At 39.3% G+C, this 22,626-nt stretch overlaps 1 protein-coding gene across 4 annotated transcripts in view; it reads left to right on the forward strand.

Moving 5' to 3' along the window:
- Window positions 1-10,274: 10,274 nt before the first annotated feature.
- Window positions 10,275-22,626, forward strand: part of HNRNPD (heterogeneous nuclear ribonucleoprotein D) — a 23,395-nt gene continuing 11,043 nt past the window's right edge. For 2 of the 4 annotated variants that reach the window (XM_082653216.1, XM_082653218.1), the window contains exons 1-3: window positions 10,275-10,826; window positions 21,643-21,811; window positions 22,421-22,582. In XM_082653216.1, coding sequence (XP_082509342.1) covers window positions 10,594-10,826; window positions 21,643-21,811; window positions 22,421-22,582 — 564 coding nt within the window. In that variant the 5' untranslated portion in view covers window positions 10,275-10,593. Of the gene's footprint in view, window positions 10,827-12,671; window positions 12,729-21,642; window positions 21,812-22,420; window positions 22,583-22,626 lie in introns of all 4 variants that reach the window. The other 2 variants (XM_082653215.1, XM_082653217.1) reach the window with 2 other exon arrangements.

The following is a 22,626-nucleotide window of genomic DNA, read 5'->3' on the forward strand; positions in this document are numbered from 1 at the left end:
ACTCCTACCTTCTCCCACCCCCCTCCCCCTTGGCAGCCACCAGTCTATTCAAAGGTCCCTGATTTTGTTTCTGTTTCATAGGTAGGTTCATTTGTGTCATATTTTAGATTCCACATATGTGATATCATATGGTATATGTCTTTCTGACTTACTTCACTTAGTATGTAATCTCTAGTTACAACCATATTGCTGCAAATGACATTATTCATTCTTTTCTATGGCTGAGTAGCATTCCACTGTATATATGTGCCACATCTTCTTTATCTATTCATCTGTTGATGGACATTTAGGTTGTTTCCATGTCTTGGCTATTGTGAATAGTGCTGCTATGAACATAGGGGTGCATGCATCTTTTTGAATTATAGTTTCGTCTGGATATATGCCCAGGAGTGGGATTGCTGGATCATACAGTAGTTCAGTTTTTAGTTTTCTGAGGAACCTCCATACTATTTTCCACAGTGGCTGCACCAACTTACATTCCCACCAACAGTGTAGGAGGGTTCCCTTTTCTATGAGGCTGAATTATTCATCAAAGGGTAATTGACCCAGAATAGATACCCCCAAAAAGGTGAACATTAATCTTGAGGATGCAAAATGGTAACGTCTGATTATTTCCAACCCTACAAAAGAGAACCTCTTTCTTATGATAAAAATAGCCATATTTACAAAGTTAGGAATTTCTTTTTGGAATTTCAAACTGGAGAGCACTAGATAATCACTGCGATGTTATTTTTACAGTATATCTATTCAGTAGAATATTAGGCAGCCATTACAATTTTAGCTATGAAGATTATGCAGCAGCATAGGAAATATGTATGGCATAATAGCTGATGAAAAAAGTAGGATATGCAATTTCACTGTTTAAAAGCAAACACAGAAGGGAAAAAAAACTGACATGAAACACATCAAAATGTTCAGAGTGGTTATATTTGGAAGGTTGTCTTAGGGGTGATTTTTTTCTTTGCTTTTCAAATTGAATAAGATATTTTTTCCCTCTGCAGTGGAAGCACCGAGTCTTAACCATTGGACCACCAGGGAAATCCCTGAATAAGATTATTTTAAATGATTAAAAAAAATTACAGCTGGATTGTATGTAGTGACTACTGCTTTTTTCTTTCCACCTCTCCCAAGAATTTGCATGTGGTCACTAAATAATCATTCAGCCTCAGGTCACTTCCTTTCTTTCATTTTTTTTTTTCTGACAGAATTATGTTAGCAAAATGCTATCGATACAGTATACCCTGATTCCAGCATTTGATATATCTTTGTTCTTGATCAAGGTTCTTTGGGTTACAGTAACAAAAATGTACTCAGATTTGCTCAGGTAAAATGTGAATCTTGGGGAACAGGAGCACTGCGTATAACCCAAGGGAAGAAGTTCAGCTGAGGACAGAAGTCAGTGACGGGTATGTCATGAAGAACCAAGGCAGATACCATCTTCATCTTGTCAGGACCACGTGGCCTCTGGTCTCTCGTTCTTTCTATACATCTGCTCATTCTTTCTCTCTCTCCCCCCTTCACACTCAAAACTTATGTTCTCAGCTTCTATGATCCACATTGTGCAAAAAGGCTGCTCAATCCTCCAATCAGATTTCCTCCTAGCTCTAGCCCTCTAACCAAATGCTTAGAGACCCAGTATCCTAATTTAAATTCAATTTCAATTCCCAGGAGAGAAATCCAATTGATCAGTTGGGGTCAGGTGTCTACCCTGGCTGTGGTTTGGCAATGGAGGTAGGGGTGGAGTCATAGAATATAAATTTGGCTGCAAAGGGGCCACTCTTGGTTGAGGGGAGAGTTCAGAGAAAGAAGTCATGGCTTGGCAGACAACTCAAAATGTATTTACTACCTGGGTTTCTCATGAGTCCTCAGCATCAAGGTGGAGACACAGGAGTTGGTTGAATAGACAAGAAGGTATATCATAACTGGTTATATGATCACACCCACAGGAGATAAATCAGTGACACCCTGCCTAAGGTTTCTGGAGGGAGTGACTTTCAGATCTTATGAGTAGATCTCTGGTAGCTTCCAGTAAGGCTCTAGGTGGGCTCTGTCCTGATCAACAGTTTTTAATAAAGTCTTGGATTCCCTGGGCCTGGGGAATTTGTGTTTCCACTTTCCTTAATATTCTTAAATCTTCTCTACCTCCACCCCTGTCCACACTCTCTGCTAATGAAAGACTTCTTTTCTATTTTATTTTATTATTTATTTTTAAAATAAATAAATAATTATTTATTTTTTAAATTGAAGTATAGTTGATTTACAATGTTGTAATTACTGCTGTACAGAAAAGTGATTAAGTTATACATATACATTCCTTTTTAATATTCTTTTCCTTTATGGTTTATCATAGGATATTGAATATAGTTCTCTGTGTTATACAGTAGGACCTTGTTGTTTCTCCATTCTCTGTATAAAAGCTTGCATCTGCTAACCTCATCCTCCCACTGCACTGCTTTCTCAACCCGCTTCCCCTTGGCAACCACCGGTCTGTTCTCTATGCTAGTGACAGACCTCTTAACCAGCTGAGAAAAATAGAAGGAATCAGAACTAATTATCTGTTTATCACCAAACTTATTGATTTACCTACATCTGTACTCATATAATCTTCCTTCTCTCCCATACAACAGATGAATCATCTCTACTCCACTTTGTGCATTGGATCCCATCTTCTCTCACCTACTTAAGAACTTGGCTTCTTCAATTATCCTATTTCTACTCTACATCACCAGTTTTTGTCTTTCTACTGGATCATTACCATCATTTTACAATTATGGTGTAACACCAAAAAAAAAAAAACGAGACCCCCAAAATAGAGCTATAAGTCATCTAGACTGCTGGTTAGCCATAAAGTTAAACTATCAACAGACCAAAAAATGTTTTATACTCTGGTCGTCTTGAACAGATACTGTATCCCCTTTGAGAAACGTTTTAGCAACCTTTACAAATAGCTTTCCAAATTTGTTAACCTGTGGTCATCACCATAGAATAATATGCAATGTACTTGTTCCATTGGCATCTTCCAGGATTTGAGTCTAGTTATTAGTCTAGAAGCAATGAAATTAGAAGCGATAGGTATGGGTCTTGAGGAGAATCAACATTCCTCTGCAAAACACTTACTTCAGGATAGGTCATTACAGGTTCTTCAGGCAAGGGGAGGCTAATCTCCAGACAGTAGATGGACTAGATTCCTATTGCTGCTGTAATAAATTACTACAAATCTAGAGGCTTAAAACAACACAGATTTATTATTTTACAGTTCTAGAGGTCTCATTGGGCTAAATGAGGAGGAATGCAGGTCTGGGAGATGCAGCCAAAGGGTTATAGAACACTCACTATTGACTTTGAATTATTGAAGCAGATGAAGAAGCCGGAACTCATGGAGAAATATAAGAAGACAGAGCTTGTGGAGGAGTCTGAGAAGCTGCCATTTATGGTCACCTTGACTGCAAAGCAGGAGTATGCACAGAAGTTTGAGATGCCATTGTGTTTGGCTGCCACAACTGCAAAGTGAGAGCTTGTGGCCAGATCTGAGGATCTGGAAACTGCCAGTCTCCTGGAAGAAGCTGCTACAACCTCCTGAGAAGAAAAGCTTCTTTTCTCTGCCTTTCCTATATGCTGTGAGTACCTCTCATTGGCAACTCTAACTTGGAACCATAAAGGGAGGGGAATTCTGGGAAATGTTCTTGGCTTCTCCTCTGCAATGGAGAGATGGTACATGTGGGTGGCAATAACGCAAAGTTGACAACCAACAATTCAGCATAGTTAGAAAACTTCTGATTTTGAGAAATTAACTGGCAAGTCAAACTGTGCTTAAATGATAAAGGGCATGTACTGAATCATGAGACTAAGTCTAGAGGTAGGGATAGCTGTAGTGGAAATTGATCTGGTAGCTCAAAAAATGTGAGCAGGACCTGATATCCTGTCTTCCATGTCTCGGTTACTCTTCATTGCTCTTTGATTCCTATCTTCATAGGCATTTTTTGTTGCAAAACAGCTGCCAGTGGTTCCCTCAGCTACATGCTTCTCAGCTTATGATAGACCAGTGGGTAGGAGAGGATTTCTTCACTCAGATGTCGAAGAGAATTTCTTGAATGTGATTGGTTGATTTAGGCTCTGTGCCTTTCCCGAACCAAACTATGTGACCAGGGGCGATGAATTCATTCTGATTAGTTGACTGAGAAGGGAAAACCAATGTTTGGCTCCAACCCCAAATGTCTACTATAGTAGCCAAAACATCAAGGACACGAACAAGTTAAATAGAATAAACCCCTCCTACTATGGCCAGATGGACTGTTGATTATGTATCACTACTTTTAAAGTGTGACTTTTGAGCAACTGTATTGAGTCTGAGTGCCTGAGAACTCCCAGCCCTGGTGTAAGGAAGTGATTATTCTCAAGCATCTTGTACCGGATGAGGAATACCAAATAACTCAGAGCCACTGCAATAAAGGAAACGCTCCAAATAGCCCCAGGACAAGAATCACATTCCTAAACTTTTTTTGAGGCTTTCAATGTTTGTTAGTTGAAACTTAATCTGAAAACGCCAACTTTTCAATATTATGTTCTCTTTCAATAATTATTCCCTTGAACTGTAGCTCCTAAAAACTAAGCAGGACAACCATAAAATTAGCAGCTAAAAGAAACTTACAGGTTGATTATGAAACAAAACCTGATATTATTTGGCTTCAGCCTTGGTCCCTGGGAAAAAAAAAAGATGTCTGGGGGATCCAAGATGCCAGAACTCAGTTCAAGTCAAAATATTGTATTGCAGTGCCTGAGGCAGGATTATGAAAAGGCTCTGGATAAGCCCTAGCTGCTGTTAACCAAAATTTAACCAAAATTTCATCCCAGAGCTTCAGAAAAGGGGAGGGAAAAATGGAAAAAATACTGAATTTAACGATAATGTTAGTCTTATTCTCTACTTGAAATATTATTAATAATATTAATCCAATTCCTGTTTTATTTTTAATGATCCCTTGCTGTCATCAGAGCATGTTTTTCTTTGTAGAAAATGTCATTCTAGAAAAAATACACTCATGTGACCACATATAAATAACACTTTATTTGGAGATTAGCCTCTCGCCAGAAGAAATCAACCATGAGAGGCCTCATGACAAAGGCCTTCTGACTCATCTTCCTGATACCCTCCCATGGTCCACTGTCCATACAACATCCAGAATGGTCTGGATTATTCGAATCCAGATTATAATTATCTGGATTATTCCGGCCACTTAAAGTTTAAGTCAGATCATATCCTTCCCCTGCTCAAAATCCTCCCATAGTTTCTCATCACATTTATTTTTAAATTTTTATTTATTTATTTTTTAATTAAAAAAAATTATTTGTTTTATTTATTTATTTTTGGCTGCATTGGATCTTCGTTGCTGCATGTGGCCTTTCTCTAGTTGCAGTGCGTGGCTTCTCATTGTCATGGCTTCTCTTGTTGCGGAGCACAGGCTCTAGACGCAGGCTTTAGTAGTTGTGGCATGTGGGCTCAGCAACTGTGGCTTGTAGGCTCTAGAGCGCAGGCTCAGTAGTTGTGGTGCACAGGCTTAGCTGCTCTGCAGCATGTAGGATCTTCCCAGACCAGGGCTTGAATCCATGTCCCCTGCATTGGCAGGCAGATTCTTAACCACTGCGCCACCAGGGAAGCCCCTCTCCTCACATCTATAATAAAAGCAAAGTGCTAACTGCAGCTTACAAGGCCCTGGGGGACCTGGTTTCTGTATACCTCTCAGGTATGATCTATTATGCTTTCTTGCCTTCACTCTATTCAGTCACATTGGCCTCTATCATTCACTGAAAGTGCCAAGAACAGTCCTGTCTTTGCCTTGTAAAGTCTTCCCTGAGCTATGTGTATGGCTTTCTCCCTCATCTCCTTCAGGGCTCTGCTCAGAAAGGCACCTCCTTCAAGGGTCTTCTCTGAGCGCTGTATCTAAAATAGCACATTATCTATCTCTAGCACCTTACAAATTTTTCTTCCTATCACTACTTTATATTACATTATTTCATCTATTGTTTGCCTCTTCCACTAGAATGTCAGCTCCATGAGATCAGACCTGTCTGCTTTGGTCACTGTTACATTCCCAGTGCCAGAAATGTACCTGTGTCATGTGTTGCATGGTTGAATGAGAATAAATCTAACTAGAAATAACCCACTATTTATGTCCTAAGAAGCATCTGGATGAATGAAGACATATTTTGGAGGTAGGATTTAGTGACTGATTGGATATGGGGGGTGAAGGTGTGGGGTGCTATCAAGGATTTCCTGATTTTTGCCGGGAGCACACAGGTGGGTGGAGGTGTCATTTATGGAGAAGAGGAAGACCAAAGAAGCTGATTTGTAGGGAAGGTCAGTTCAGTTTTGGGCATCTAAAGCTTGAGATGCCTGTGGGACAACCAAGTGGAGAAGTTAAGCAGGCAGTTGGATATGTAGGTCTGGAGTGAGATAAATGTTTTTATTGTTTGAATCTTTTTTGAGCTAGGTTTTCTTTAATTGACTCTAAAGGCACCCTATTGACATCTCTGTGGTCAAGCATAACTGACTCTATGATAGACTTGCTAAAGTAAAATCTGACACTTCACAGTGATAGGGCCTTTTTCTTTTCTAAGTGAAAAGGGAGCTTCCTGACAACCAAGAATGATGATAATGTTCACTTTTTGCGCAATTGGTCACTTCACTTAAAATCACAAGCTAATCCTTCAACGAAAAGCTTAAATCCTACTGAAGATGTTCTGCAAGTGAGTAAATGGCTGTTTAACATTGTTGTATTAGAGTCTCAAGTATGTGTACCTTGCATAGGAAATGAATTCTCTCTGCTGTTTCTTCTGGACACTGTTTATTCTAGGTTGCTGAATGGAATGCATATTCCACTTAAAAATTTTTGAGCATAGATTTGCTTGCTCCATTTGTAGAGTATATTTATTTATTTTTTATATTTTGGCCGTGCCACACAGCTTGCGGGATCTCAGTTCTCTGACTATAGGGGCTGAGCCCAGGCCACGGCAGTGAAAGTCCGGAATCCTAATCACTAGGCTACCAGGGAACTCCTTGTACAGTGCATTTAGCAGATAAACTGTGACTTCTTGACTTAGGTGTGTACATCTTGTCCAGGGTAAAAGTGATTCCAGTTTAAAATCTCAAATGAATTCTGCCTTTTATAAGTACTCTAGTCTTTTCTGCAGTTTTTGCTTCATAAATGCTAAATTAAATGAGGATCTAACATTTCAGTGTTATCTGAATCACTGGGAACCTCCTGAAGCATGGAATTTCTGATGTCATGGACACTGAGAGGGGACACGACCTCACTGCAGTGATTTGGCCAGTCTAACATAGTGCCAATATACAATCTTCAGCCCCTTAAACAGTAAATTCTTACCTATGACTATGGAATACAAGTTTGGTTCTCCCTCTTAAGGAACTTCACACACCAGCAAGTGGTTTGAGGAAGTGTTTTTATGCCACAGATGAAGTGGGATGGTGGGAAGAGACTTATAAGTCCCTGCAAGCATACCTAGTTTGCCTGAAAGATCCTAAACCTAACAAGTTGTCATTCAGTAATTCAACCAGCAATTAGTCTATTATGTGTGTGTATGTATACATGTGTGCATGAGGGAAGAAGGATATATAGAACACATTAACTTTACTCTCCAGGAACTCATGGTCTAGTAAAATTACATATTTAGAAAAACAGAAGTAAAGATAAAGACTGTGAGAACGTATGATTAATTCTGCCTCAGGGAGTCTGGGAAGGCTTCACAGAGGTAGGAATATTTAATTGGGGTTTTGAAGGATGAATAGTTTACCAGGCAGATGAAGAACATGAAAATAACTAGGGTTGAAGTTAAATGGGTACTCAGAAGAATGTTGGGTGGATTTGGAGCATAGGATGCAGAGGTTTGGACCATAATATGCAGGGATATGAGTGATAAGGCATCATACATACTCACATAACACATAACAAAGGTGTTAGCTTTAAAATCATTCCTACGTTTCCTGGAACTTTTAATATAAACTCCAAGAAAGTTCCTAAGTTACTGGGCTACGTGTGAATTAAAATAAACCTCTTGGGAAAGTCTATTACTAAGAGACAGGCATGTCTAAAGCTGTCTTAAAAGCAAAAGTGGCTGGGGGGGTGGTGGTGGTGGGATGAGTTGGGAGATTGGGATTGACATGTGTACACCAATATGTATAAAATGGATAACTAATAAGAACCTGCTGTATAAAAAAATAAATTAAATTAAATTAAATTTTTTTTAAAAAAGCAAAAGAAGCTTTTTTTAAAAAATTTATTTATTTTTGGCTGCGTTGGGTCTTCGTTGCTGCACGCAGACTTTAGTTGTGGCTCTAGGCGCATGGGCTTCAGTAGTTGTGGCGCATAGGCTTAGTTGCTCCGTGGCATGTGGGATCCTCCCAGACCAGGGCTCAAACCCGTGTCCCCCGCATTGGTAGGTGGATTGTTAACCACTGCGCCACCAGGGAAATCCCAAAAGAATTATCTTCTGAAGACAGAAGAGATTCAACAGGCACCCCCTTCAAGTGAGTTTCTTCTTAGTTGTCTCTAAGTTGGAATATTTGGTTTGAGCACAATATCCACTTTCTTCTTGGCTACTATTCCTTTTTTTAGGGGGGCCGTTCCACGCTGCATGAGGGACCTTAGTTCCCCCAACAGTGATCCAACCCCGAGCCCCCTGCAGTGGAAGGGTGGAGTCTTAACCAATGGACCGCCAGGGAAGTCCCTTGGCTACTATTTTGACAGGTGGAGACATACCTGAAGTCACTACCACTTGATCTGCGATACACATTCTTGGCACTGCCTGTGTGTGACTTACGTAATACAGGAGTTCAGTAAGATTATATTTTTAAGAAGTTTTCAGAATTTGATTTGTATTCTTGGGTTTTAATTATTCTATCATGTAAATTCTGCTAACTTGACTAATTATAAAAAATTAAGTGTTTTCAGTCTTCCTTTGAGATTTTTGGATAGTGTTAATACGAATTCATTTAATTACATATTGGAAAACAAATATTTAAACTCTGCAGAGTTCTTTTCGATATTTCACACTAGTCTTCGTTTCCCCAGTGCCTGGGCACACGCTGAACAGGCAAATAATCATTTGTTGACTAAAGAAGTACCTAAAAACTTGATTTTCTTCAAGATGTAATTGCAGGAAGCAGCAAATCCCAAAGCCCGAATAATCCAGTTTCCAGCCAAGGCGCCTGGGATTTCTAGTAGGTCTATTAAAGAACTTGACTGCTACCCTGCACAAAACCCCTAGCGGTGTTTAACAACAGAAAACTCCCCTAACCCACAACACAACAAACTAAGAAACCCTGTAAAGAAGATTCACGGTACAAGAGCTAAAAAACATGAACTTAAGTGAACTCTTGGTTGATCTAACAGCCTTCCTAACTCCTAGTATTTTCAAAGAATCGTGGTAGGTTTCAGGATCCTCAAATACAGCAAGCAATGCAAAACAATCCCTGTTCCTTAAAATACGCAAGTTACCTGCTTCTTCTGGAAAAATTTCAGGAGAAATGCAGGCAAGCAGAAGTGTTACTTGGAAAGCAACTCTTAAAAGTAAAGCAGCCCTAATCATCAACAGCCTCAGCCTGCCCGCCAGGGTCTGGGAAACGCGGCAGCTGCAGCCGGGGAAACCTCAATGTCATCCGGTCGCGGGCGACTACGGCGGCCGGAGGAGCTGCCGCAGTCCGTGCACGCGCACGGCCAGCCGCGGCGCCTCGCTCAGGCTACCGCGAGCCAGGCGTTCCCCGGAGTCTGTGGGACAAGGCCGACACCTCAGCGTAGCCTCCCTCCTCGGGCTGGCACCGCTAACACGCGGGGAGCAGCCGGCTGTGCGCCTCCCCTCCCCCACTCCAAATCCGCAGGCGCACAAGGCACGGCTGCCTTCCGGGAGGTGCTACCACACCCCTGCCCAACGCCGCTGCTCCCGCCCGCTGCTGGGGGTGGGGGTGGGGATTGGGGTGAGCCGACCAGGAACCCTCGGAAAAGCTGCGGCGGACGGAGGGGCCCTTCTAGCCGCGCCTTCGAAACAGCGCTCCTTGTTCTCGATGGTCTCCGCGCGGCCGTCTTATAGAACGCCATTTCCGGTTCCCTTTAAAGGCCCCACGCTGTGCGGCGCAGCGCGTGCGAGGAAGGTATAAAAGGGAGCGAGAGGGCGGGACCGAGGAGGAAGGGGAAAAAAACTAGCGGTAGAGGGGGGCGGGGGAGGTGCAAAGGGCGCGCTCGCGCGCCACGTGACCGGGACGCGCCGTTCTTCCGTCGGCCATTTTAGGTGGTCCGCGGCGGCGCCATTAAAGCGAGGAGGAGGCGAGAGCGGCTGCCGTTGCTTCTTATTCTTTTTTAGTGCGGCGGACGAGAGTGGGAGTGCGCGCCGCGCGAGAGTGGGAGGCAAGGGGGGCAGGCCGGGGAGAGGCGCAGGAGCCTTTGCAGCCACGCGCGCCTTCTCTGTCTTGTTGTGTGCTTCGCGCGGTAGAGCGGGCGCGCGGCAGCGGCGGGGATTACTTTGCTGCTAGTTTAGGTTCGCGGTAGCGGCGGGTGTAGTCTCGGCGGCGGCGGAGGCAGTAGCACTATGTCGGAGGAGCAGTTTGGCGGGGACGGGGCGGCGGCGGCAGCAACAGCGGCGGTAGGCGGCTCGGCGGGCGAACAGGAGGGAGCCATGGTGGCGGCGGCGCAGGGGGCAGCGGCGGCGGCGGGAAGCGGAGCCGGGACCGGGGGCGGAACCGCGGCCGGAGGCACCGAAGGAGGCAGCGCCGAGTCGGAGGGGGCGAAGATCGATGCCAGTAAGAACGAGGAGGATGAAGGGTGAGTAAGGGGCGGCCCGGGATAGTCAGGCCCAACTATCCCCCCTCCCCCTCCTTCTCCCCCGCCATTAGGCCTCGTTCCCGCTCTCCCCCCGTGCTCCAGGCTCCCGTGCAGCCTCTTTGCACTGTTATCCCCTTCTCTGCGCCGGGCTCCCCCGGGGTTTCATTTCCTTCTTCCCCTGCCTGCTAATCGCCCCCTCCCCCATCACACACGTTTCCACCTTTAGCCGTCACCATGCTGCTCCCCGGCCCGCCCTTCTTCCCTCCCTCGCCTTGGGTCTCCTCCCACCGACTTAGCCGCCAGGATTTTTTCCCGCCTGTCGAGGGGTACCTTTTTTCTTTTCCCGCTGTCTTCTCTCTCCCCAGTTTCCTAAAGTCCTGGGCATAAAAACGCAGTCAGACACAAAAATCCTTTATGCCTGGATAACTAAGGTTTATTTGGTGCTTCTCACTGCAGCATCCCTAGACGATGCCATTCTTTGTAAGCACATGCTTCGGGGAACGTGTAGGTTGTCCAGCTCTGCTCCTCCCGTCTTGGCTTCAGGCCGAATGTTTTTCAGTATTTTGAGTAAGTTTCGCCTCAGCCTTTTCGTTTTTCTACTGTACACCATCGCACAACGGCTTGCTTGCATATTCCCCACTTTCTAGCCTACGGAACCAACTGGGCCTGGTGAAATTCCCCGAATCGCCTGTTGGTACGTTGGTTTTGCTCCAAGGGCTTTCCTCAAGTTCCGTGTCGGCGGAGCCTGCACTTGACTGGAGCTGTTCTACCTCCGACTTGCTGACCGCCCTTCCCCCACCCCGCAGAGTTATTCTAACCGCGCACCTTTTTCGCGCCCTCAGCTATTCGGTTCCTCAACTGTTCGTACAGATAGTGTACTCTTACCTTACTTTTTCTGTGCAATTTTCATTTTTTACAACCCACGCCGTGCCCAGAATCCTTTTTTTGGTCTCTCTTGATTTCTCCTTCCCGCTCTCACCCAGTTAAGTTACAGGAGGCCCACCAGCCTTCTCTCATAAAATGAACAAATTCTGTAATGTGCTATGGCTTTTATTCTTTTTGCAGGTTTTTAAGTAGTAACTTGTTTCCTCCGATTGGAATACGTTGTATATGTTATTTAAAGCTGCATAAAATTTTTTAGAACGCAGCGTTTGGGAGCCGGGAACAGAATATAGGAGTTAGCAGGAGGGACTAAATCAGGGGTTCTTGGTTGGGTTTTCTTATTCCCGTTACTGATCGCTGATGTTGGGTTAATGCTTCCTTTACTTTTTGTAATTGGGGTGTGTGTGTGTGTAATTTTTTCGCTGTAACAAGGAGAAAGGTGTTGGCTGGAAGGTAAAAGCAATAAAGTGTCGCTTTAACTCAATATTGGAAAACATTCTCTTTATTAGGAGAAAGCACAAGCTTTGGAGGGGGGAGAGATAAGCCCTTTGGAATATAGGATTTAATATTCTCAGCCTAGGCAGACTCTTGTCGGGCTGTTTTGCTGATTGTGCTGGCTTTGGGAGAGTGGAGGTGGGATGGGAAACGAGCTTTTCTTAATTTATCTGGAATTATCTATAGCTTAGTTTAAGAAAGGGATATGTTAAATATTCGGAAACTTAAGCCTTTTAACATTTTGGTTTCTTTCTGAATTCTGTTCTTTGGACAGAGGCACCCAAATGATTGTGTAACTTACTGTTTGGGGCGGGCTTTCTGTTGATTTTTCAAGTCACAAAGCAGCTGCCTTTGTAGTTATCTACTGTTGAACCGAAGTGTAAATGAATTAAAGTTTTTAACCCTAACAATGTCAAAAACTAAAACTAGAATTTTGATTGGTTGCTGTACCGGTTGTTAATTCCCTAGCCATTCAAACTCCTCCCCACGACACTCTGAAGCAGCGACGGCACAGCGGGAAGAATGGTAAAACTTTTAAATTTTATTTCTGTAATATAAAGGTTTCAATAGTCATAACATGTGGAGGCTGTGTATTGGTTAGTTGCCCATTGATTCCCAGGAAATTCTAGACTTTAGTACAGTAGGATATTTTGTACCTGGGATATAAAACCTTTTTAGGCATCATGTGTGATCTTTGGGCAAAATTGATGCCATTACATGGTTTTTGGTCTGTGGTAATGCATGTAATTGTGGTTTGGCCAATTAAAGCTTAATATAATTAGTAATGATATTTTTATATTTGGGCAAGAAAGAGTAATTTTAAATTTGATTTGTTTTAAGACAAAAAAATTTTTCGTGTAATTCTAAGTTTAATGTTATACGTGAAGGTTATCTGCTACAATAAAGTGTTGTGTGTTTAAAATGTATTGCATGTTATACTGAAATATTCTGGAAATGTCAGTAGTAAAACAATTTTTAAAGTAGTTATGTATATGCAAAAATGACATTTTTTAAAAATCACCAACCATATTTGTAAATAGAACTTTAATAAGAATTGCACATGTACTATTAAAGGCGTGCTGATGTGGCTTTCCACTACAGCTTAAATCAGATTTTTAGATTTTCAGTGTGATTTGGTTGGAATGTTAATTACAGTTGGTTGATTGACTGACGTGTATTCACAATTGCATGACTTTTTGAAAGGCTGGTAGATTGAGTATTGTTCTTTTTATCCCTCCTCTTCCCCTAAATGTCAGTATTTCTGCCTTAAGGATCATGTTTGAGTTTTCCAGGAGTTTGTATCTACCACCACTGGAGTTTAGAGGGCCAGTAACTTGCAGATAGTTGACTTAACATCTGTACAAACAACATTCTTAAGAGCCCAGTTGGGACAGTATTTACATTTTACAGGAGCTTATTATTTTCTTTAACTGAAATCTGTCCAGTTTTATATTGGAGATAAAGTGTGACATACAGAATAAAAGTTGTTTGTTTTTTTTTTTTTTGGCCGCGCCACTGGGGATCTTCCCCGAGACCAGGGATTGAACCCGTGCCCCCTGTATTGGGAGCGTGGAATCTTAACCACCGGACTGCCAGGGAAGTCCCCAGAATAAAAGTTTTATGATGGAAATTATTCTATTTGGTCCTGTGATAGTTCAATTTCACTGCTAGGTAATAGTGGCAAACTAAATAAGAAATTATAACTGTACTTGACTTTATTACTCCATTACATATTTCAAATATGTAAGCAATTATTTTCAGTAATTTGAAAGGCTCGTAAACTTACGTTTAAAGGTTGTTGCTTTGACGCTTGCAGAAATTATATGTGGTCTGTTAGTTAATACTATAACTTTGCAAGTTTCTTGAACTCTTAGGACAAATGGACAATTAAATATTTATGGTTAATGAACATTTTAGATCATGAGGTTTACTTTGAGTTTACGTTTAACAAATATTTTCATTTCTAAAGTTTAATATTTGACTTTTAAAATAACGTACCCCCGCGTGCCACAACAAATTTCCTGCGTGCCGCAGCTAAGACCCGGCGCAGCCAAATAAATAAATAAATATTTTTTAAAAATTACTCTCCTGTCAGCCTCATCCTTTACACGTATTCTTGTTTTTCTTTCTGAACAAAAAGCCCTCAAGACTTAATCTTTTTGATGTCTGCACTTGCCACCCTATCTGTTCTCTGTCTCCCAGTTTGAGGGAAATTGGGCAGAAGTTTCATAATAGTGGTGAGGGTAAGACCGGTTACTAGATATAAAATCTAAATTTAATTTCTTAAACACATTTCTGTGTGCGAATCTTTTTACAATTCTAACTTGAGACTGAAGTGAATTATAATTTCATCCTAAAACTATTTAAAAAATCAATTTGTTGCAGACTTAAGTGTTTTTTTTTAATACAAGAATAAACAGCTATTTTGAGGAGGACATGCTTGTTATACCTCTAGTGGAGTAAAGTGTTTCCACAGTTTACTATGGACCTTTAGAGTAATTATTCACTTCCATAGTAAATGCTTTCCTGAGTTCACCTCATTATAATTTTTCCAACTTTATCATCCCTAGTTTTTACTTAAAAGCAATTGCACTGAGATTGCCCATTTTGGTGTGAACTCATTATGTCCTCTATAGGGCTATGATCCTTTCAGTGTGTAGGTACTTTAAAATTAGTGTCTGGCAAAATATGCATCCCATGTATAGCAAGCTACCTGGAGACAGAGTTTTTACTTTCTCATGATTATTGGGGAACTGTAATATTGTAGTAGCTTGCAATTTTACAAGTGTGGTTCTTCCTGTTTGAGGATTTTGTGAATTAATTGTGCTGTAGGTTGTCTCCTGTCTTAATTTTTAAGAAATGGGTTTACCTAACACTTTGTTGTTTTAAATATTTGAGATTATAATCTATACCCTAGTGCTTCTGGGGCATCTTGAACATTGTTTGCTTTGTAGAAGAGCAGTTACTTTTAGATAAAGCAGTCTTAACGCCAAATTTACGGGCCTTTGATTCCTAAGTTGGATTTACTGTAAAGTTGAGACCCTGAGTACATGGGTCTGAATTTTGGCATTCTTGGGAATCTTTGACAAGTTTCCTGGGTTAATTGTAGTAGTGAATGCCCCCAGATTTGAGATGATTAACACCTAAGGAAGGAGTACTAAATTCTTTTCATTTCAAATTCTTATTTATCATGAAGGATACTAAAAATCACTTGACCTTTTGGGTTTGGAATTGGAGAATATCATTGAAGTTTTTGAGTGCTGCTTTTTGAGATAAATATACTTGTGGCCCCTTCTATAAATTAAGTGTATATTTTGTATTTTTTTTTTAAACATTGCTTGGGTGTTGTCATCTGTAAGGGTGCACTTAATATAAGAAGGTTTTGAATCTGCTATTGTGTGTGATTCATGGCCAACATGGAGAATGATTAGTTTTAGCTTGAAAGCATTTAAAAAGTAATAGAATAATAACTTTTTCCCTATTTCGATTAAACCTGTGCACCTTGAGTGTGTGCAGATTCACAAATGGAGTGAAACAACTTTAGTTCTGCTTCAACGTTTTAGTAGATAGGGCACTGAACTGGATGCTGGAAGCGTGGGATCTGTTTCTGTTACTTCACTTCCAACAGTGTGGTCTCAGGTAATATAACATGTTCGTTACTTGGTTTGCTGATTTGTGTGTTGGAAACAATGCTCACCACAGGAAGATTGACTACATAGCCTGCTTTCATAGCTTGTGTGTATTTATCCTGTGCCTTAATAGTTGATACTGCCAGTGGTTTACTCCTGTGGAGTAAAGGTAAGCATGTTTTAGTTTTTGGAGTATTACATATTGTACATTGGAGCTAGACGTTTAAGACTGTTTGGGGGTGGAGTGGGGAGACACGTATTATTGCTAGCAGTGTTTGGCCAATAATCAAGGTGGTAGTTTTTAAGTATTGGGTCCTATTCTGTAAGCTCCTGCTTATCTAGACTTGAAACTACCATAAAGTCCAAACAGCCAGGAAACTCAACTCTAGTTTCCCTACCCCAAGTCTTGTGAGAAAGATAGATAAAAAACTATCAGTTAATACACTCAAAAATTAACCAATAATGTCATGAAATGAATCTTACATAATTTTCCCCTTATATTATTAAAAAGTAATGTGATTTTAAAGCATTGCAAGATTCTGAAATTCCACCAAGAAAGGTAAAAAGCATTTTCTGAGTTTAGGGTTGATATTTAAATCGGTTTCTAATAAAAAAAAAACTTCATAGAATTGTGAATGTGTAGTAATCTCAGTTAACCAGAACCTTAACCTCTAGGTTAAGGAAATCCCATTCCTTAACCTCTAGGTAGAGGAGAGTTTACCTTATAAAGCTGATTGAGAGTTTATTTTAAAAGTAAAAATACAAGATGTCATTCCTGCCTGGGAATGAAATGAAGAAAAGGGGAGATTTTGGGTTAAACATTTAAAGTTTATTCAAAAACCATCATGTTTATTAGCTATTATGTTTCAACTCACATTTTTAGTCATTTAAGTTCATTCAAAGTATGAAGAAATGAGATCTAATACATTACCTAGAGGAATTAATCTTTTTTATTGACTTGTTAAGAGTTTGTCAAACTGTTTCCAAGAGTATTTTTTATACAGATTCTAAAATGATACCATGTAATACTACCTAGTTGCAAAAAAGTAACCCCCTCCCCATTTTAGGTTAACTACTGATTTAATTTTAAACTAAATCTATATTTTATAAGGAAAATAAATACTCATTTCTTATCTGTTGTTGAGATTTCACTATACTTAATGTCATTTTAGGATTGTAAAGGAATAATTTTAAGGGTAAAATACCAGAAGTTTTATTTAAATAAGGATTAGTGGTATGCTTGAGTAACATTACTCGAAAAGGTGACAGTGATTGGCCAGTTATGTTGTGTACTTGAAATGTATATCAGATCGACATGCTGTTGTAGTTTTTAAACTGTCAGAATTTGTTATGAAACCACATATGGAAGGCCATGAGTTGTTAGGAAGTGTTTAAAAGTTACAGAATCCTTTTTTTCCCTTTCCAAAATTGGGAAAAAGTGTAATGATGTGTTTATCATTTACCTTGAGTAGGGTAGTAGGGCCAAGTGTCTTTATATAAAAAATACTTACTGTTGAGTAGAGTGTTAAACCTAGAGACCTCAGTAGTATTGAGAGTAAAGTTCTTAGATGGGAAAAAACAGTATTTCCACCAGCCAGCACTGCTCCATATATATTGCTGTTTATATTTTGAAATTATTCCTTACTGAAGTTACTGGCATTTATGTAGAGTACAGACAAGTCATCAGTGTGATTTTGGAACTACATTTTATTTAAGAGCTTAGAAAACCTAATTTCCAGTCTGTAGTTTTTACATGGTATATTTAAAATTTCTGGGTTAAGTCTTCAGCATTAAAACTAATCTTAGGATCCATTTATATAAAACTCATCCTGGCCGTTTCCCTTTAATGTTGGAAACTTCATATAGCTCATGCAGATTAAAAAAAATTTAAGCCATTAAGTGAAAAAACTGCTTTATTTAGATTGTGCTCTGTCCCTACTAAATAGTAATTTATTTCTATTGAGCACTTGGGATGTGTTAGACCATGTTCTGTGCCATTTAAATCCTCACTGCAGATAGAGGTAAGCTCTTAGTTCTGGAGGAAGGATTTAAACCCCAAGCAGTTTGGCTTACTGCCTCTAAATGTATTTCCTCTCGAGGAGAATGTCCCACAAAGCAACCTAAATTCTCATTTGGAGAGTTATCTGCACTGAGTTGTATAACTTTGTGCCTGTCATTTAATATTATAGTATGGTATAATGTCAGTATCTATAAGGCAAGAATATTTCAATTGTTGAGTAGGTGTTTTAAGTTGAATACTATATTGCCTTTGGGGTGCTAAATAACTTTACAGATAGGATTAAGAAATTAAACTTCGTTGATACTGTAGGTAAAGTCCTACACTTTAATTGGGATTATTGATTCACTTACAAGTAATGATCAAATTTTAAGCTTGTATTGCAGTATTAGGGGCCCATTTCTGCTACTTGAACAAGTCCTGTGCTGTAGTTTTAACTTGCGCTGCTCAGGATTTTTCTGAAGTTCCAGCTCTCCTCCATTGTAAAGTGTTTTGCACATCTCTGCAGGGGTGAAAGCAACTTGGAAGTCAGTCTTTGTGTTCAAGGCAGCAAAGGTAATCTGGACAGACACTAGGTATTGTGTTTTAAGCAAGATACAGTAATATAAAATATAGAAAGTTTAAATTGATACCATCTTATATATACCATCCTATAATTTGAGGCAGAGCATGTCAGAATGCTGGTGTTTTAGAGAGGCTAAAATAAGTTCCCATTTATACAGAATTAAGATAATACTTTTTCTTATTTGTTACACATGTATATTTTGGTGTGTCTACTGAGTAAAAATGGGGTGAATTTATTCAATATGCTAGATTTAGTAAAGATAGAATGAATTTGGTACAGTATGTGTTCATTGTAGTATATCCACCTGTCTGGTTAGGTTATCAGTTGTGCAGCACCCTTATTAGAGCAGAAGAAAACGAGTGCTTTGGGGCTGCCAAAACGTAATGAATTTGTCTCAGAAAAGAGCTAGTTAGGCTCTTGCTCAGAGGCTGTTTACTTTTACTTTACCCCAAATTTGAAAAGTTTGAGTGCCAGCTAACTTCCTAAAAAATGAAAGGGGGGGAAGCATTTTAGAATAGCAGCTGCTGATTAATCTGGCAAAAATGAAAACTAGAACTTGTTAAAAGAGCTAAGAAATAAGATGCACTTAGTGTATTAATAAATAGTTCTCTTAAGTTCAGAAGACCCTACGGGCATGCTATAGTAGCATAGTGTGTTAGTGGTGACTGACTCAATGTTAAATCATGATTACTCTATTTGATTAGGAAGGCAGAAGAGTGTGTGTGATATGCCATAGGAAAAAAAAATCATTCCAAGTAATTGAAGGTTAAAAACAATTGGGGAGAGAGATTAGGAAGGCAGGCAATGCTTGAAGGAAGGTAGACTATTTGGCTTCTCATTCTCTAAAGGTGCTGGATAGCTGAAGTTTTACTACATATTTTGCTCTAATTTTTTGAGAAACAGTCATTCTACGGATGTATAAATTATAGTTGACTAGGACATTTATATTCTGGATAAATGAGATTTGATTAAGAAGGATAGCCTCTTCGGTGACCTTTTTTAACTCTAAGGTAGACACATTTAACAACTTCTTTACTCGACTATATTAAACGTGGAAAGTTTCTTTCAGTAAGAGAACACTTACTGGGCCAGTTGATGAATTAGTATGCTTATCTAGTATTTAAGAAAACTGACTCCCAATGTTGAGAAAAAGTTTGCGGTTTGTGAATTAAAGAACGTGCCTCATTCTTGATTGATTTCTTTGTAATTATTTTTTGTTAATTTTAAATTGAGGACACAACTCTATAAATGTTGCCTTGGTTAAATAAAATCAAAACTAGTTCTGTCTCTGAGGAACAGACCAAACAGACACAGAATTTTCTTTCCTTTCAATTTTAGTTTTTTTTTTAAAAGACTTCTGTTATTCTCTTCAAACTGTTAAATTATCGATGGAAAGTTTCTGTAATAATCACAGAAGTGGTAATTTAATAGTTAAATTTCAATTGAAGTTTCTATCTAGAACTTTCCATGAATATCTGAGCAAGAGGTCATTACCTTGAAGTCCGTTTCTTTCTCATCCTTAAAAAGATAGCAGTGTTCTCTTTCACCTTGAAAGAGTAAATGTTGGTAATGTACTTTCATCTATGAAGGAAGTGCTCTGGATTGTTAGGTTAAAAATAAAGGTGCTTAAGGCAATTTAAGTAACTTGGACTGGATATTATTTCACTGGATATGAAAGAAAATGTAATTGAGAAAATACCTCAACTTTTTTTCCCCATGGAATTGGCAGTAAACATTAATAAACAATAATACCTGTACAATATTGTGGGTGTTTTGTTATGCTCATTTGATTATAAAATATAAAAAGTTAATAAAAGTTACTTGAAGCATGGAAATTTTATTAGCAGAAGTCCTGAATGTAAAGCATATAAATAGCCCAGCTCTAGAATACAGGTACAAGTTGAAAACCTAACCTAAACGGGAAGCACACTATATGCCTAAAAATAAGACTTCTTTTGCGTTAACTTTATTAGAAGTAAGAACAAGTCTGATAAAAATAATAAGAACAGTAACACCTCAGTTAATCTGGCATCTTTAGGTTAAGCAGAAGCAAGATCTTATTCTAGGGATAGACTTTGTTCTCTTGTTGCAAGAATTGGCTTTAGTGGCGATATCCTAAAAAGCCCACAAGATGGAGATGTTCCTGCTTTAATTTCTTTTCAGAGCTGGAAGTTAGCACCACACTCCCATCGCCACCCCTCCCCCTGACCCACTGCAGTTGCAAAGATAGAAGTCATTGACCAAGCATGATTTTATTCTGATGGTGAAATTGATTTTTAGCCCTCACATAACAAATTCTGACAGTTTATCCTTAAAATAACAATCTCTAGTCCTGTCTCTTTAAAGGGTAGGAGGGAGGTATATGTTAGCTCTTTTGTGGGAGTGGGTAAAGGGGGCAGATGTAAAAGGGATCACAGAGCTGCCAGGTCTGAGCTTTATGGCCTTTTACTGTAATAAAAGTAAGATTTCACTTTAAATTATTTGGGGGGGGGGATGCATTTTTGGTTTTAAAGTGTCTTGGTGGTTTCCACTTACCACCTGTCACTTTTAGCGTTTTAAAGGTTTAAATATTTTATTGCTGGTTAACTGAGGTTCTACTGGAAATAAATCATCTAGGTTAATTAGTGGATTGTGCTTCAGTGGGTAATTTTTTTGTTCATTAAATTGCTTACGTGATTACTTTTGTCTTTATTAAGGATTCTTAGCACATCGAAAAACTTGGTTTACAACTTAATTGTGAGACTTTCCCATTTTATGTGCTAAGAGTTTTGTTAATGAGAGAACAGTTAAGAAAGGAGCTTCAGCATAGACACGCTAGTTACTGTGATTAATGGGGACCTCATAGCCTTTTTATAAGTTTAATAAAGATTTGGAAGAGAAATTTCAAGGTGAAATTCTGTTTTGCTGTTACCAGTATTTAACTTGTAATTTAAGAAAGACAGTGTATACTGTTTTTACTTTGGGGATACATTTCTCTCTTTGGCAAGTCAAAAGACTTAATCTGCTGCTTGCTCCCTATTTTGTAATTATGCAGGCACAGTAGTGACAAACAAAACTTTCCATAACTGTAATAGGGTGTTCTTGATATGTGGTTATGTAGGAAGAGTGACATTTTAATACACTGCCCAGTAAATTGGTGCAGTTTTGGGGAAGTATTATTGATGTGGATACTTAAGGCAAAATTAAAAAATTTTTTTAGCATTTTAATATTGCTTTTTGTCTTTACAGGAAAATGTTTATAGGAGGCCTTAGCTGGGACACTACAAAGAAAGATCTGAAGGACTACTTCTCCAAATTTGGTGAAGTCGTAGACTGCACTCTGAAGTTAGATCCTATCACAGGGCGATCAAGGGGTTTTGGCTTTGTGCTATTTAAAGAGTCGGAGAGTGTAGATAAGGTAGTGTGCCATGTGTTCTAATCAGTTAATAATGTAAAATATGTGAATAGTTTGATACAATTAATCTGCCTATTATTTGTGATTTCCCCTTTTGCAGTCATACGAAGGAAGAGATAACAGCTCTTGCCAATATGTTTTATGAAGAGAGTCAGATTCAAGAATTTTTTACTGAAAACTTCCTGTGTGTCAGGCTCTATTGTATTAAAATTAATTTTAAAAACCTTAAAGATGCCTAATTAGAAGGATATGCTGTGTTAAGTTCACAGAAATACAGATTTTGAAATTTGCTAGGCAAGAAACTTCTGACTGAATCATTTTACATTTTAGTCTTTAGGCTACAGAGAAGTAGCAATCATGCTTATATTGCTAAATAGTTAAAGGCATGGTGGTTGTCTAGTAATTGATTAACTCCTCATTCTTACTGACCTTTAGGTTTAAACATTGGTATATATTAGCTAATATCACATCACCACAATTGACAGTTTAATTGTGAGCTGGTCAACATATGCCTGGCATTAGCTATATTTAACTATAATTATTTTTAAGTAAGTTAATAACCTCTGAACTTAAGATATACATCTTTCAAATGAAAAATTTCAATTTCCTTAGGTCATGGATCAGAAAGAACATAAATTGAATGGGAAGGTGATTGATCCTAAGAGGGCCAAAGCCATGAAAACAAAAGAGCCTGTTAAAAAAATTTTTGTTGGTGGCCTTTCTCCAGATACACCTGAAGAGAAAATAAGGGAGTACTTTGGTGGTTTTGGTGAGGTATGTGATAATATTTTGACCTAGTTTTTGTTAAAATTAGTGTG

This window comes from Grampus griseus (assembly GCF_964374135.1).
Source record: "Grampus griseus genome assembly, chromosome: 4".
Classification (NCBI taxonomy): Eukaryota; Metazoa; Chordata; class Mammalia; order Artiodactyla; family Delphinidae; genus Grampus; species Grampus griseus.